A 16,005-nucleotide genomic window follows, 5' to 3' on the forward strand; every position below is an offset into this window, starting at 1 on the left:
GATTTAATTTAATACAATACTTTAACTATTCATATCATTTATGTTATTCATTTAATACTTTAACTTGTAATGCAACGTATGTCCATTCTTACATTACAAATACATTTTATTACAGTTTTTTTGCATAGAAATGCCAACTGGATGTGAAAATTTTGGTTTCTTCTCTTAGCGACTTTGGTCTTCATTTCAGGACAAAGTGTCTTGAGATATGTTATTGTCAGGTTACATTTTTGTATGTATTTTATCTTCACTGTCAATCTCTTTCCTGACTACAGTTTGAAGACCTCCTCTCGTAGTTTCCATGGAAACCGAGCTGTCAAATTAGAAGCGAAGGCAGCCGTGTGCCTTCAAAGATCCCAGAAGATTTATACTTCCGTTCGACACTGTATATCTGTTCAAAAACCTGTTCCCAAAACTAATATGTCAAACAAAACAAGATCCGTTTCCTGCCAAAGATAAGCGCGAGTTTACACCCAAACAATAGGTCCCGTAAAACTTCATTTCCCAGCTGCCCCGCCGCGACACGGCTGTGACGTCACAGCGGGTATATATGGATCCCGTGCAGCATTCCTTACTCTATTGTTACATTGTAACAAACCGGGGCAGAGGAGAGGCCCGCGGGGTCCTCGGGCCGAAAGATACTACACCTAATTTTTCTTTTTTTCTTTCATTCGGCGTGGAAATATAACGTTGCGATTTGTCTAAACATAGCGCAGATCACGGCCACATACCCAAACGGAAAATATACCTCGAAGGCTCGACTCAATTTGGTCTTTTTTCAATGCCGGCACTTTAAAGGATCACCTTGTTTTATCTGCACGTATCCGATGCATCCACGCCAGGATTTGTCATGTTTTAGTGAATGAGCTCCTTGTCTGCCTTCGTCTGCCCCGTTTTTTTTCTTTAAAGAGCTTGAACGCAACGTTGAACGCTCGCGCTGGCTTTTTGAGCCACAAGCCCCCTTTTATAGTGAAGTCAAGAGCATTATCCGTTGTTTGCGATGCTTAAATGTCGTGTCATATCGAGCATCGCTATATCTTCGTGATTAAACTGCCGGTTCCTCATTGATCTGACCATTTCCATGGGCTGAAGGCGCTTTTTGTCTGTCATCTTGTAACCTTGTGGATCTCCGCTGAATAGAAGCCGAATCTTCAAAGAAAATAATATAACCGAGAGAACAAAAGAACGAATAAAGCGAAGATTTAAAGGCTCTCGGTTTATTCACAAGGTAAGCCTATGACAAAGGTTTATGTTTCCCTTTTGATTTGGCTTTCCATATAGCCTAGCCTACACGGAAAAACGAGAAAAAGTGTTTGTTCGTTGGGCTGCTTGCAACACAGCAATGACATTTTCTGCTCTGTCACAAGCCATTCTCTGTATTTTTTTCCATCTTATTAGAATATAAAGTCACGAGACAAATTCTCTATAATGTCTCATTTTTCTGAGACTTTCCAAAACCGCCTTCATGTGTTGTGTTTATACAGGAACTGTGTATGCAAACGTACATGTGATTTAATTGTGATTACACGTCACTATAATTCATTGTGATATGTATAGCATGGGCACTGTGACGTCATACTGTGGTTATTCATCCACTTCCTGCATTGCTAGACCCTTTTAAATCCTCAGCTGCAGGGTGGGCATGGGGAGTGCACAATGGATGCACCCATTGGAAAGGTGTTTTGGATGATAAGAAATCGCAGCGTCACCAATGCATGGTTTGTCAAAAAAGCAGGAACCAAAAGAAGACCTGACAATTGTGTCATATGTCCTACCCTGAGCTATTTCAGTGCAGACCAGCCAAAGTGGCTGATGACTTGTCAGTATTTAAGGCGGTTGTTCACGCTTGCTTTCCATGTATATAGGCCACAGGATGTATGTCACGAGCTGTTTTCAAGCGTATTGCAGCATTGCAATTGAGTCCCTGCTTTTCCGTTACCTGCAATGGATTCATTTAAGGTTAACCTTGCTTTTCCTCCAGTTTTCGGAATCGTGCATTGCTTTACTGCAAATTTTACTGCAAGTGTGGCGCCTTCAAGAATACGGGGAAGCGGTTGCTGAACACTGCCTGCGAATTTGTCTGGGATGTGTAAATGATATCATGCATTTATCCATGACATTACAATGTAGAGACATAGGGCTGTGCAGACGTGGGTTTTTTGATTTGCGTTAGATTACGTTTCCCGTAGATCCGTAAATATTGGCTAAACATTTGGGTGTACCATCTTAACTAGTAATGCATTTTAATAGTGAAGTCTAAGTAGATTTGAGGTCCATATATGTGCTTTCACATGTCACAGAATATGACTCGACGATAGTTACGTGTTTCTAACATCTGTCTTTTCATCTGTAATAGTAACATTTAAATTACACAAAAACATGAGTTTGTTTTGATTTCTCGAGATGATTGGGGCATGTGTCATCGTAATGAATGAACTGCAATCCTTCTCGGACAGGGTCGATGGCATTAAAAAAATTCATCTGTTGTCGCTTGTTGTGTATAATTATGATGTTTTACTACATAGACTGTATGTGATATGTGGTAACATATGTGCTTTTAAGACACCGAGAGTATACATGGCGCTGTCCGATGTTTGTAATCTACTCACAATTTGGCTAAGAGACATCTTGGCATGCATCACTAGGTTCACATTAACTGAAGGACGACCTACGGCATGATTCGCTGGCAGCTCACATGTGTGCGAAGCACCATAAAACCATTTCAGAACTGAAGTTATGTTGCATCATCAGGTTAGCATTCATTATAAAAAGCAATGCATTGCTCCTTGACCAAAAAACTGGACTGCCTTGTTTCTTAGCATCTCCTGTTTCTATGGATACGGTTCATTCAAAGGCAGCACACTCTGTCAGACATTGTAATGCAGAAAGGCATAGCTCTCCTTTCGACACGTTGTTTTAATATAACAGTGTTTGTAGCAGCTGCATTTGATCGCTGCTTTTGATGTTTCAAGGTCGATAAGTGATATTACACATGCAGGTGTAGCCGTTTTATGCAGACTCATACCTGAATTAAAGGAATAGATCAGCCAAATATGAAAATCATAAGTTTACTCTCATGGCATCCAAGATCTAGATGACTTCCTACATTAAAGATAACAATTATAAGCACAAATGTGATCCTGGATCACAAATCCAGACCTAAGTAGCACGGGAACATGTTAGCTGGGAACAATTTTGGTAAAAGACAAAAATACATTGTATGGGTCAAAATGATCTATTTTTCTTTTAAGCCCAAAATCATTAGAATATTAAGTAAAGATCATGTTCCAAGAAGATTTAGTTAATTACCTACCTTAAATATATAGAAACTTTATTTTTGTACCTCAGATTAACAATTTCACAGGCAATTTTCTCAATATTTGGATTTTTTTGCAATCTCAGATTCCAGAGTTTTAAACGGTCGTATCTCACCCAGATATGGTCCTATTCTCATACATCAATATGAAATCTTATTTATTCAGCTTTCAGATTGTCAAAATCTCAATTTCGAAAAATTGTCTCAAGACTGGTTTTGTTGTCCAGTGTCACAAATACCTATTGATACATCTTGGACCCATGTAAACAAGCTGTTCCATGTGCTAAATTTGAATATAGTGGCACTTGAATAACTTTGAATCTCATTGGTTCTCGTATGTCTTGTGACAAATTGTCATATGTGTGTGTATTTTGTCATTAGACAGTCATGAACCAATTACTATTTAGAATTATATCAACGTTTGAAGTTTTTCATATTTGGTTGAACTACTCATTTACCCAACTCTTTTATTAAATATCTTATGAAAATGACTTCATGCATGTAATGCCAGATATAACCGAATATTATCTCTTTTGTGGTCATCATTAGAATTAAGCAGACTGGTCTTATGTTTGATCTCACAAATATAATTCATAACTCTATTTTATAGAAAAAGTTGGTCCTTCCTTAAAGCTAATACTAGGCTATTCTTTTAACCCACTAAAAAGCCACAGACCGTTTAAAAATAGTGTTTAATCATGAAGAAAATCAGGCATAGAGCAGCTCAAAGCAGCTGTATTACACAGTTCCCTCAGGCTAAGGTGGAGGCCTGATCAAACGTCCCGACTCGGGCTTGTGAGACCTCTCTGGTTTGACTTAACTGTTCTTGTCACAGGCTTGCAAAGGCCTGTTGTTTATAAGATTTAATGGAGTAAGAAGATGCAGTTTTTCTGAGCCTCTTGGGCTTTCCCAGTTGCCATGGTGATATTTTCAGTCTGTGATTTGTTTTTTTTTAAGCGGGACTGGGAGATGGATGGAGAAAGTAAATGTTTATGTAGAAAAGGTTGCATGTGACCTTTTTTGTTGTAAATCGGTAGCGTTTGGTGACTGTGGCATCAGTTCACCGTTGATTTTTATGTCTAAACATTTCATAAGTTATATTTTGTTTATTTATAACTTAGCATTTTTAAAGAGCTTATCTTTGAATGATTTTGCAGGAGTGATGTATCAAATACAATTTTTATACCTAATTTTCAGTATGCACATCTAAAAATCTAAATCTAAGATAGGCACATACTCTGTCAGTATGCCGGACAAAACATACACCTGTCTGTAATCCACCCAGACGCTGTGTTTCCATGGAGACATTGCTATCTCGTGGCCTGAAGCGCAAATTCGAGGATGTGGACAGCGGTTCGCCGTGTTCCACACCCAAAGATTCGGATGATGACATCTCCAGCAGTGACAGTGCAGATAGCTGCGACAGTCTCAACGCTCCCTCCAGCTCTCTCGCACGTAAGACACCATAATATACGTTTTGTTGAGGTTCATGTTTTTAACAGCATACTGGTTATAAGTAGTAAAGTAGTTCAGTTTTCCCATGTGCGACTATAACCCCATTCACACAGACTCCTGATCCCAGAAAATTGCCAAAGTGCCTTCTGTGTGAACGCAAAGGCATCCAGGATTGATCTTGAAAGGAAACCTAGTAACATAAATGGGATCAGTCCCAGAAAGCCTGAACAAAAGGCAGAAACAATGCCGTAAAAAAGGCATGTAGTGATGACACATATCTATAAAAAAATCTTAAATAATTTAGCTATTAAAACAAATTTAGTTAAGCAAGTAATTTTTGTTCGTTAGTAAATCGGAAAAAAAATTTGGTCTAGCTAAATCATGGATGAAATCAAAAGTCCTAATCGACAAACTTAAGGTCAGATGCGAGAATAGCGCTGTCTACTTCTAGACGCAGTTAAACTTCAAATTACTTTTATCCAAACTATTAACACGAAAATTGGAGGAGCCTTCGAGTTTCTGTTTTGTTTTAAAAAAACAATAAACTTATTTGTAAACTCACATTTTTGTACATAATATTACAGAAAAATTATATGGTTAGGATATATTGCAAAAATACTGATCAACCATATTTTCGCGGCAAAAAAATACACATAACATTACATTGCGCTATGTTTTGTCAGGTCTTCATGGGATCTTCCCGGGATTTGTTTTTTGATTCCAGAAAATCACTGGCAGTGTGAATGAACAAAATCTAATGATCCCGGGACAAATTCCTGGACACATTTTCCGTGTATTTTCCAGGATATCTGTGTGAAAAGGGCTTGTGTTAGCTCACCACTTAAGTGACCGGAAGTAAAGTTTTCCAAACATAACTGAGTCTAAATCTGCTTTGTTGTGGAGTATTTCTCCATTTTTTTCTCTCGTGAGGAAAACATGACTTGAAATTGCGTTGATACTTGATAAACCAGCTATACATGTTTTTTTGTAGCTCCCTCCATTCTTAGAAGACACAAAGCGTCTTTGGGTCGTAAACAGGTTCGCTTCGATGCAGTGACGGTCTACTACTTCTCCAGAAAACAAGGCTTTACCAGCGTGCCCAGCCAAGGTGGCAGCTCTCTGGGCATGTCACGGCATCACTGCGCCATTCGCCATTACACCCTTGGCGAGTTTGCACGAGAACAAGAAAGCAGCCACAAGCTCGTACTACATCAGCATCTACGTCAAGAAAAGCTCAACGCTCGCAAGTTAAAGGTTAGCTGGGTTTAATGTTTTTTTTAATCTTAATTGTACGTTTCCTGCCATTTTTTTTTCAACTGGGTTTCTCTTTAACCTGACTGTTCCCAGCTGACAAGGAATGGAACTGTAGATAGTCCAGAAGCGGAGCTTCTTACGCTGGATGACATATCGGATGAGGATCTGGATGTAGAAAGCGTAGAGGTGGACGACTGCTTCTTTCTTCAGCCTCTACCTACCAAGCGGCGCAGGGCGCTTCTGAGGGCCTCGGGCATTGCCCGGATAGACACCAGGGAGAAGGCTGAGCTGCGCACCATACGTCTGTCCCGTGAGGAGTGCGGCTGCGACTGCCGCTTCTACTGCGACCCTCGACACTGCAGCTGCAGCCAGGCTGGAATCAAATGCCAGGTAGTTTCACAAGGCCAACAAGTCTGTCCAAAATTTGTTCATTTTAGCCAAATAAAGCTTGTTTCTTTCCATAGGTGGATCGGATGTCCTTCCCATGCGGTTGCACCCGTGACGGTTGTGGTAACGCCGCTGGACGAATTGAGTTCAACCCTCTCCGTGTACGTACACACTATCTCCACACCATCATGAAGCTCGACCTAGAAAAGAGAAGCATGCTGGGTGTTCGGTCAGGAGAGGATTGCGTAGAAGAGGCAAAGCTGGTTTCCTCGCCATCCCTGTCCCTCTCGCCCTTGGCAGCAGATGTGGAAGTTGAAACCCAGAGTATTCAGGAACTGCAAGAGGAACAGTGTGACAGTCTCGAACGAGAGAACGAAACAGCCGTGCTCCACCTGCAGAGCGCAGAGGAACTGGAAAGGAGGCGTGAACAGGAGGAGCAGCAGGTTGAGGAGGCACAGACCGCCGATCCGACCCTGTGCCTTCTGCAAGGGGCCTTGACCGATCAGACTGGCATTGAGGACATGGAAGGTGTTGAGGGAGTTCTTCTAGAAGGTCCTTTTCCCGAAGGTGCTACCTTGGTGTGTATTACAGAGAACCATGCGGATGACCAGAGGCTGCTCAAAGACCCTGCTTCTGTCCTCTACTATCAGGTGGGGCACGTGGAGACGGCTGCTTTTGAGACGCTTCCTGCTCAAGTAGAAGTGGTGAGCGACGCCGGGGATTCAGAGGTGGAGAGCGGTCGGCAAAAACAAGAAACCTGCGGGCAGGACTCAGCCGAAAGTTCGTCTGCTGAAGTACCTCCGCCTTCGGAGAGTAACCCGAACGGTGGCGAAGAACAGCTTTGTCCAGAACAGGCCTCAAATGGCGAGGAATGCCTCGAGACGTGCCTGGCGCTGGAAGAAAAGGCAGTACAGCTTCCTCCAGAAGTGTAGAGCCTATCACCTCTGCAGATGTTTTGCACAAGTTAGTCATTATATTGAAAGAGAGCCTACTACACACAGTGCGGTATGTTAACAGACTACAACGTTGATTAATTGTTAAAAAATACAAGTTAGCTACATGAGTTTGTATCAAATTTAGTTGGCGATAAGCATGTACTGTGTTTGAAATAGGTTGTCAGTGGTGAAATAAGTTATTAAAAATAAAAAAATGGAATAATTTATTCGAAAATTAAAAAAATAGGGGAGATTCGTATCTCTTCATTATTTGATACTGGTGGACATAGTGGCCTTCATGACGAGGAACAAGCATTTTCAGGAATAACCAGTGGCTTCCTAAGGCATTTCAAGTAGAGTTTCTGGTAGAGCACCCCAATAAATAATTGAGACCATAAAAAAAAGATGCTAATGCTGCATTCATGTCTTATCTAAATTAGCTCAGTTTATTCTCATTAAATTCATATCTTGTAATGCCAAAATGTGCTAATTTGTTTTGATGACTGAAAAAAAGTGACTTTAAAAACATTGGCGGAATAATAAACTAGTTTCAAATTTTGACAAAGATTTCTACACTCGTAATTACAGTTATTCTGACATGTCATGAATCCACCATTAGTAATCTGCATATAGCTATTGCCAATTCATTGCTAACGCTAAGTGAGGGGTTGCTAAAAGTGGATGTTTGTAGCATCCTTTCCTGTGAAAAGACTCAAATGATCCTGGAAATACTTGGTTTTCATGTACTGTATAAGCGTTTAGCCAAGAGCTAGCATGAAGATGAGTGAAAAGCTGCTTGTTCTCCATATGCACGTTGAAAACTTGATTGGTTTGAAATTGGACGGGGATCAATGAATGTGCAAGCCAATTGCACAGCAGACAACGTTCGAAGCTGTAGCCTACCGTCCAAGTCCGCGGACGTTTATTTATTTACAACCGCTTTGTATTGTGAGGGCGAGGACAATGCGCGATTGTGTTTGAAGATTAGTGTCATCTACAATCATCTAAGTTTGAGTTTATTTTATTTTTTTAAACATCGTATTAGTTGTTTAGGGGTGAACGAGATCCTATACGTTTTAATGCACATCAAGCCTTTAAAGAGAACAGAAGAGCATCTAGCTGTACTTACGGTTGAATGTGAAAATTTAGTCCTGTGTATGGATGAATCTTATGGAAACATTTTACCCCAAAATGTGAAGAATTTTTTGATTAAGAAGAAAATATAAAGACGTTTTGATATTGGTCTATTTGTTATATGCTTGTCGTCAAAACGTCATAATGCAGAAACACATAATGGGTTTTTAAATAATGTAAAATATAATTTCTTCAATTTTGGGGTAAATATGACAGTTTGAACGTTTTCATGAGATTCGCCTATGTGTTAACTATTAAGTGTACCTAAAATCATTTTATTGTTTATTGTTGACTTCTATGTATAACGTGGCAAGAGAAATTTTGGGGAGAGGCTTAATGTCATGATGTTGACTTGACGTCACATGATCCCTTAATTTGTCACACTGGACTACATTTTTACCAGGACCGGGTATTTATGGTGGGTTGATTTTACTTGCCTATAAACAGTACACCTTGTTTTAAACGTCCAAACTCTGTGAAAACCATCCCCTCCTATCTTCTGTTGTGTACACCTGTTGTTTTAGAATATAAATAATGTTGTTCATTTTTTGTTAAAAGTCTTTTAGACTGTTAACTTTTGTTTAATGTCAATTAAAGACATCATTGAAATGGTTATATACATTTAAAAAATGCGGTCTACAAATAGTATAACAAATTCTGTGATGTTGCTAAATTATTTAAACATAAGAAACACAAGAAAACAGTCTTTTGCTATGTGCGTGTGTGTGTCAGAAAGGTTTGTGAAATGAAACAGATCTGTGAGTGCAGTATGACATCTTGATATTTCAAAAGGTGCTCTTGTTTTAGTTTTTTTTAATATTCATATTAACAGTGTTTGAAGAAAATAATGTACTTCATTTAAAAAGCGCAGATCATCTTCTCTCTCTCTAAAGTTACATTTTAACATTGAAAACAACTAAAATTGCAGTTTTCTGTCTGAATTGGGTTTACTCACAATACCCTCTAATCACAGGTTAAATGTATTGTTAGATTAGCTCAAACAAAGTATAATACGGCTAATCACAAATTATTTAGCATGATTGTTCCTATGTATATCTTACCATTGTAAAGCCCCAAGCGTTACGCTGGATATTCATACCTAAATCTGCAATAATTTAGTGCTTTTCAAATGACCAATAAAACTAGAAGGATTTTTGTTGTTTTATATATTTACTGTGATATGTTTTTTTTACTTTGAGTATGCCTCATTGTTTGTTAGCATGTCTCTATGTATTGGTTTACTAATTGGTGTTAATGCTCATTGCTCCATGTGTGCGGTTTCTGTCTGTTCTTTGTATCAAACATGTGGAAAGAAAATACCACCTGATGGATCCCATAAATGGGTGGTCTTCAATGGACCAAAACATGTTATACAGAGTGGGACATCTTTCTTCACTGCTTTAATGTAATCATGCTACAGTCCAGTAGTTCTAAAACCTTTAAAGCGGAGGTTTCAGTGTCGCTCATGCTTCAAGCACCCATTGCTGACATTTTGCTCATTCTTTTTGTCAGATGTGATCTTTTTCCGATACCACCTCCTTCTTGATGTACACCGATGTGAGACCACTACACTAACTGAAGTCCAACTTGCATTATGATTGTATGTGCTTATGTTTGCGTGTGTGTGTGTGCGTGTGTATTAGAGGTGCTTTATTAATAGGGCTGAATGGAGATTAATTCTAGTGTAAGAGTGAGTTATGCTATCTGTTGCCTACAGACAAAACATACAAAGTTTTATATGAATGTGAGTGACATAAAATCTCAAATAAAACAAATTGAAAATGTCTTGAACTGTGGTTTGTCTTGATATTGTCTGTATTAAACAAATTTATATGTCAATAAAAGAAATTCCACTGTATTTTCTTGTAGAAAATGTAACCAGAACTGTACTACGGTCTCCACACAATAACCACAGTTTAACCTTATTTTAAACTATAACTAAGCAATACAAATGGTGTCCTGTCTACCACGAACTGTTTATTAGACTAGGTCAGTGGTTTTCAAACTGGGGTCCGGGGACCCCCATAAGGTTGCAAGGGGTCCCCCAGAAAAAATGTCCATAGTGTTAATCTGCATTTTTGCTGTTGATGGTGTCCAGAATTGTTTATATTTGAATCTTTCTAGTGTGTTTTCTCCCTATAGTTTCTTTTTTGGGACTCAAAGTGAAATTGTTGCCGACTATCCTATTTACTATTTATCTAACACATTTTACACGTTTCTTTACACAGAACAAATATAGATTGATATATTAGAAAAGGGGGTCTCTCACAAAAGGTTACTCATATTTGGGGGTCCTTGGCATCATAAGACTCGTACCTTGGATTTAGGATTTACCCATCTCAAACCGGAAATAATTTAATAAATCTTTTATTGTTTTAATGTTAGTAAACCAGTAAGAACATTCATGTTTTTATGGGACAAAAAGCTTTTATTGAACTATACCCAGTCGAAATGTCCTAAATCCGAGTTGTTGAATTATTCCTTAACAAAAATCAAATTTACATTAATATATTTAAGATGCATTGCACTAAAAAGAACAATAATAATCAAACATTATGCAATAGCATGATGTGGGAATAAAATGATCTCAGTTTATAGAAAAATGTTAGACCTAAAATGTCGACAACAATGTCACAAAGTCATGTTGTTTTGAACTTTGAGCTTTTCTTTCAAAGAGCAATTTGTTGGCATAAGAGATGTCATTTTTATTACTGAGATAATCAAACAGTACTATTACAAAACTACACGTGTCAAAATCAACGAAGAATAGAAGCTCGACTTTCATGCAGAGCTGCGCAGACTGACAGGCGCATGGCATCAAAATCCCGCAAATCTCTCGCGTTGCTCTGATGTCATACAGCGGTCAGTCTGCGCAGCGCCGCATGAAGTCGAGTTAAAGCAAATGACCAGTAGAGGGCGAAAGACTCTCACAGACTGAGCGGTCTCTAACAAAACCTTAACAGATGTTTAAAGCCTCGGGCATTCATCCAGACAAAATCTGCTTTTCTTCCTCAGACACAAACCGTATGCAACGTGAGTAATTCATATTTTAGTCTTGTTCACTGTGTTTGTTCTTGAACCAAAAATACTCCGTCATAGATCTGATAAACAAATTCATTCAGAAATTAAGAGCACTGTACGTGTCACGTGACACACATCTTAAAACTTCACATCACGCTGTTTATCATTCAAATCAACACAAATCCTTTATGTAGTGTGTTTTAGGTCTTAATCCAGTAGGATTTAATGGTCTGCTATGGTTCCCATCCTCCAGATAAAGTCCCACTTAAACTAACACATTACCAGTAGAGACCCTCAGAGACCAGTAGAGACCCAGAGACCAGTATAGTCTCTGTTCAGTTATGGGCAAACCATTTATTCCATTAGACTCTATTTCTTTTAAAATCATCTAAAATGTGCTGCTTTTATTTTATTCGAAAGAAAATGTTTATTTAAATGACTAAAGTTACTTGAAACCAATTTTTTGTAGTGGGGACGGTGTAAGTCTGATGGACTGGCCTGATTCTGCAAAAGCCAGCGTCCATTAAACATTATACAAAATCAATCAGCGTCGATTAAGTCTGTGTTGTATCTGTTTTGACTACCACTAATAATATTATTTCTACCATCTATTCAACCTCACTTAATTCTTTGCATGGAAAACAATACAACTTTCCTGCATCCCTTGAATTGGAGGAAACTGCTTGGTGGGTACAGTTACCAAATGCCAAATATCTCAGGGGTCTCGTCTGTCCACATTGTCTTCCTGTTTATCAGGCAAAAGTGGTGAAAAAAATGAGCAATAAGTCTTTTAGCTAAGATATCTTGATGTTTTACTCCAAATTTAAAGAGTGAACATTCAGTATAGCTGACACCTTTAGTACTGTACATATGATGCTAACGTCCAATATTCCGTACATATTGCGTCCCTGTATTGATACAACCCCTGTTAGTAGCAAGTATCTGAGACATAAGTTGGCAGATGTGTCAGTCATTCAACGCTTCCTGTCTCGGCTTCACTATTGTGTTGGGTTTCCAAAGGCCGGAAGAGCCGAAGGAATTCAGATAGCGTAAGAAACCAATGACTGTGCTATACAAGGCAACAATAGGAAATGCCTCAGTTTTAACATGTATTTTAGCGTTTATCTAAGTATTGTGAATAAGAACACTTAGTAATAGGTTTTTGTAGATAAGTTGAAGAATGTGTCTGGAAGACAATAGCTCAAGTACTTTTAGTGTGACAAAAGCAAGAGACTGAGTGAAATATGAATCCGAATGCATCCCTGAATCTACACACGATCTTAAAACACTTCAGCGGAGAATGAGTTCTGTTATTTCACAATGCAATGTGGGTAATTCCCTGTCTGGACTCAACCTTCATTCTGTCATGCCAGAAACGCATTCTATGTATTACAAATGTTAACCTCCTTTGAAAATCGCTTTGAATAAAAGCTAAATGACTAAAAGTGAGTGTGTTATATAAATACAGACGAAAGCTCTTTCCGGCACTTAACGTGCAGCACATCACCACGACTTTAGAATTTCCCAGATGATTTGAAGGAAATTGTTTTGAGGATCTCTCAAAAGAACTCAGCATCACATTTAAAACAGTCATGCCTGCTTGGTGATGCCCGTTCGTTGCCAGCTCACCGTCATTAGAGCTGACGGGCTACAAAGATTTCCTTCATAACCCCAGCCTGAAGGAATTCTGTGGTGCTTACAAAGGTTGCGACACACAATCTCCCATTGACAGCAGTGTGCTAAGTTCCAATAGATCAACTCAGAACAGATTTAACACCTCCCTCTGGAACACAATGAATGGAGAAAAGCTCCAAATGTGAGGAGAAATGCAGAACTGTTAAATGTGACTCAAGAATGAAGAGTAGCAGTTTTATGCAGTTGTAAAACGAATGAGCAAGTTAGGAACTTGGCAAATAGATGATGGTTTGCAGATGGAAAATAGTTGATCACAGAAAAAGAAATTCAGCATTGGTGAATTATGTGTTTAGTTCTTAACGTCTATAGTATAACATTTAGGAGTGTAGCCGACTCAAAATTGTTTGTGCTATGAATGATTCAATTTACGCCGCTTGTTCGAGAAAGTTCTGCTATTACTTTTCTAAGCAAATGGGCCTCAGATCATGAAATGCACAAACAACTTCCTGAGACGCACTTTAAGGGACATAAGCCATATGTAAGGATCAAAACTAATGTATGGACAAGTTAAAGCTCTTTTAACTTGCGCCAGTAAATAAATAACCAGCCTCATGGCAACGGTCACAACAGCCGGGCATCATGGTGGCATGGTTTCGCACAGCCAGCTCCATTTGGCACATGTGTTTCCTTTCATAACATAAATCTAAATGTAATTTTCCTTTCAGTGTTTTCCTGCGAGGCCAAACATGTTTCCTATAGTAGCGGAAACAGATTTGTGTTCTTATTCAAGTTACAAACATGTGAGTAAAAAACACAAAGGGTGCCATGCCAGCTGAAAAAATAGCAGTGAGTGGAGACATCTCTGTTTTTTATGTAATGTGCCCTGAGTATGCGGGTGACTCATTTTGTAAACAGCACCTAACAACTACTTGTTGCGTCGCTGTTAGTTGTGGTCAAGGCAACATGTTCAATGGCAGATTATGCCCTTTTAAAAATTGCTGATTGAGTTAAATCCTTCGTTCCTCTTTTATGCCTTATATTTGTCTAGAAATATCCACCTTAGCAACCACAGGCAGCGGTTTAAGGAAACTGTGGTTTGGGACAACCCTTTTTAAGTAGATATTAATGCTGTGTACTGTATTTTGTAAAGAGGAAGCTATGAATCAAACAACACCCAGATGTTGAAATCATATGATGTAACACTAACATTAAATAAACAGTGAACTGTAGCTCTAAAAATTGTATTGGTACAACATGTTACATGTCTGTAACTTATTGACAGAAATGTCAATCATTTTTTTAATCATAAAATACAAACAAATTGCAGTATCACCTCAAAATTATTTTTCATGTGACAAATAGCATAGCTAAAGTCTTAAAAATCAATTGCGTCATACAAATGTGAGCCAGTCGTTCAAAGCCAATACCGTTGTTATATTTTCACATAATGTTCTTTAAATTATGATTTTTTGTTTATTTTATGTTGTTTTTCCATCTTTTACGGGGACATTCCATAGATGTAAAGGGTTCATATTGTACAAACTGTAAATTCAATCACCTAAACCTCAAAGCTATTTTTGATTTTCTAAAAGAATCATTTATATGATTTATAAGCTGCTTTCCTCATGGGGATCAAAAATGTTTCATCTTTGTGGGGACATTTTGTTTACCAGGTCCACATGCACGCACACACACACACACGCTTGCACGCACACCTACACACACACACACACACACACACACACACTATATCTTCCCCTTCTTTTTCTCAATGTAAGTCTTACATTTTCTCAGGGCTTTGCCTGCTATGCACCAAATTGTAAATTCTTGTGTAAATGATCGTGCTGGGACGGGATCTTCCCTTCTAACCATTTCTCACTGGTTGAGAAAAACGTTGCCTCACATATCCATTCTCATCTTTATTCCCTGCCATCTTTCTCTTTGTAGTTTTTCGCCACTCTCAGTGCCTCCCATCGTTCTGACAACACAGATATGTAAACGCTTGTGGTGCCGGAGCGTCTTTTGAAAGCAATACCGCTGAAATCTCTACCAAATAGTTTTTACATGACCTAATAAATGACATCTTCACTTACAGAAGAAAACAAAGATGATCACAACGCTTAAATTAAACTTTGTGTTGTAGAAAAAGCTTACTTGTCCACTCACGTGAACAAATGAAAAAGGTCATTAAGACATTATTCCTCATTTCAAAGTGGCTCCCAGGAGACATATCGTTGACAGCTCACTCTGCTGTTGGTCGCCCTACACGGGGGACTTGATGACATCATTTAGATGAAAGATGAGAGAGGTATGTAATTAGTTGCAGTAGCGTGGATCTTGTGCCCCTTGCCTTTTATGGTCTTCTAGAGGCAGACCTCATAAAACACTGCTCTAATCCGTGGAAGATTTTAAGACACTCCCAAGCTGTAAAAACATGGCTTTAAAGGTCCAGTGTATGACATTTCAATTCAATTCAATTCAAGTTTATTTATATAGCGCTTTTCACAATGTGTATTGTTTCAAAGCAGCTTTACACGGGCAAACAGGAAAAAAGAAAAGTTAAAACACAGCACAGTGCATGGTATTTATACAACGAGTAAGTTCATTCTAATAAATAACATCTAATTTCTAAATAAATAAATAAATGAATGAATGCAGTCTCCCGGTGAGCAGGCCAACACTGCCCTGCTGTGGCGAGGAACCCGAACTCCAATGATTTATTAATGGAGAAAAAAACCTTGGGAGAAACCAGGCTCAACCGGGAGGGCCAGATCCCCTCTGACGTGTCATAGCTGCACTCAGACCGCTGACGTGTGGTTTAGGTTTAGCATTTAATACCAAATATTGTAACTTCAGCATTAATAAGAC

General features: G+C 38.7%; 1 protein-coding gene across 1 annotated transcript; it reads left to right on the forward strand.

Annotated features, from left to right (window-relative positions):
* Positions 1–555: 555 nt before the first annotated feature.
* csrnp2 (cysteine-serine-rich nuclear protein 2) lies at positions 556–10,267 on the forward strand. Its single transcript, XM_056733582.1, has 5 exons — positions 556–1,228; positions 4,602–4,771; positions 5,763–6,025; positions 6,119–6,415; positions 6,490–10,267. The coding sequence occupies exons 2-5, from the start codon at positions 4,615–4,617 to the stop codon at positions 7,342–7,344; spliced, it is 1,572 nt and encodes a 523-aa protein (XP_056589560.1). The 5' UTR covers positions 556–1,228; positions 4,602–4,614; the 3' UTR covers positions 7,345–10,267.
* Positions 10,268–16,005: the final 5,738 nt, after the last annotated feature.

Source organism: Triplophysa dalaica, chromosome 20, assembly GCF_015846415.1.
Source record: "Triplophysa dalaica isolate WHDGS20190420 chromosome 20, ASM1584641v1, whole genome shotgun sequence".
Taxonomy (NCBI): Eukaryota; Metazoa; Chordata; class Actinopteri; order Cypriniformes; family Nemacheilidae; genus Triplophysa; species Triplophysa dalaica.

What these genes read in the sequence shown, in the direction of transcription:
- csrnp2 (XM_056733582.1), top strand. Translation starts at nt 4,615, where the DNA reads ATGGAGACATTGCTATCTCGTGGCCTGAAGCGCAAATTCGAGGATGTG. An exon ending in TCCCTCCAGCTCTCTCGCAC is followed by an intron (nt 4,772 to 5,762) that starts GTAAGACACCAT and finishes GTTTTTTTGTAG; the next exon opens with CTCCCTCCATTCTTAGAAGA. An exon ending in AGGCTGGAATCAAATGCCAG is followed by an intron (nt 6,416 to 6,489) that starts GTAGTTTCACAA and finishes TTCTTTCCATAG; the next exon opens with GTGGATCGGATGTCCTTCCC.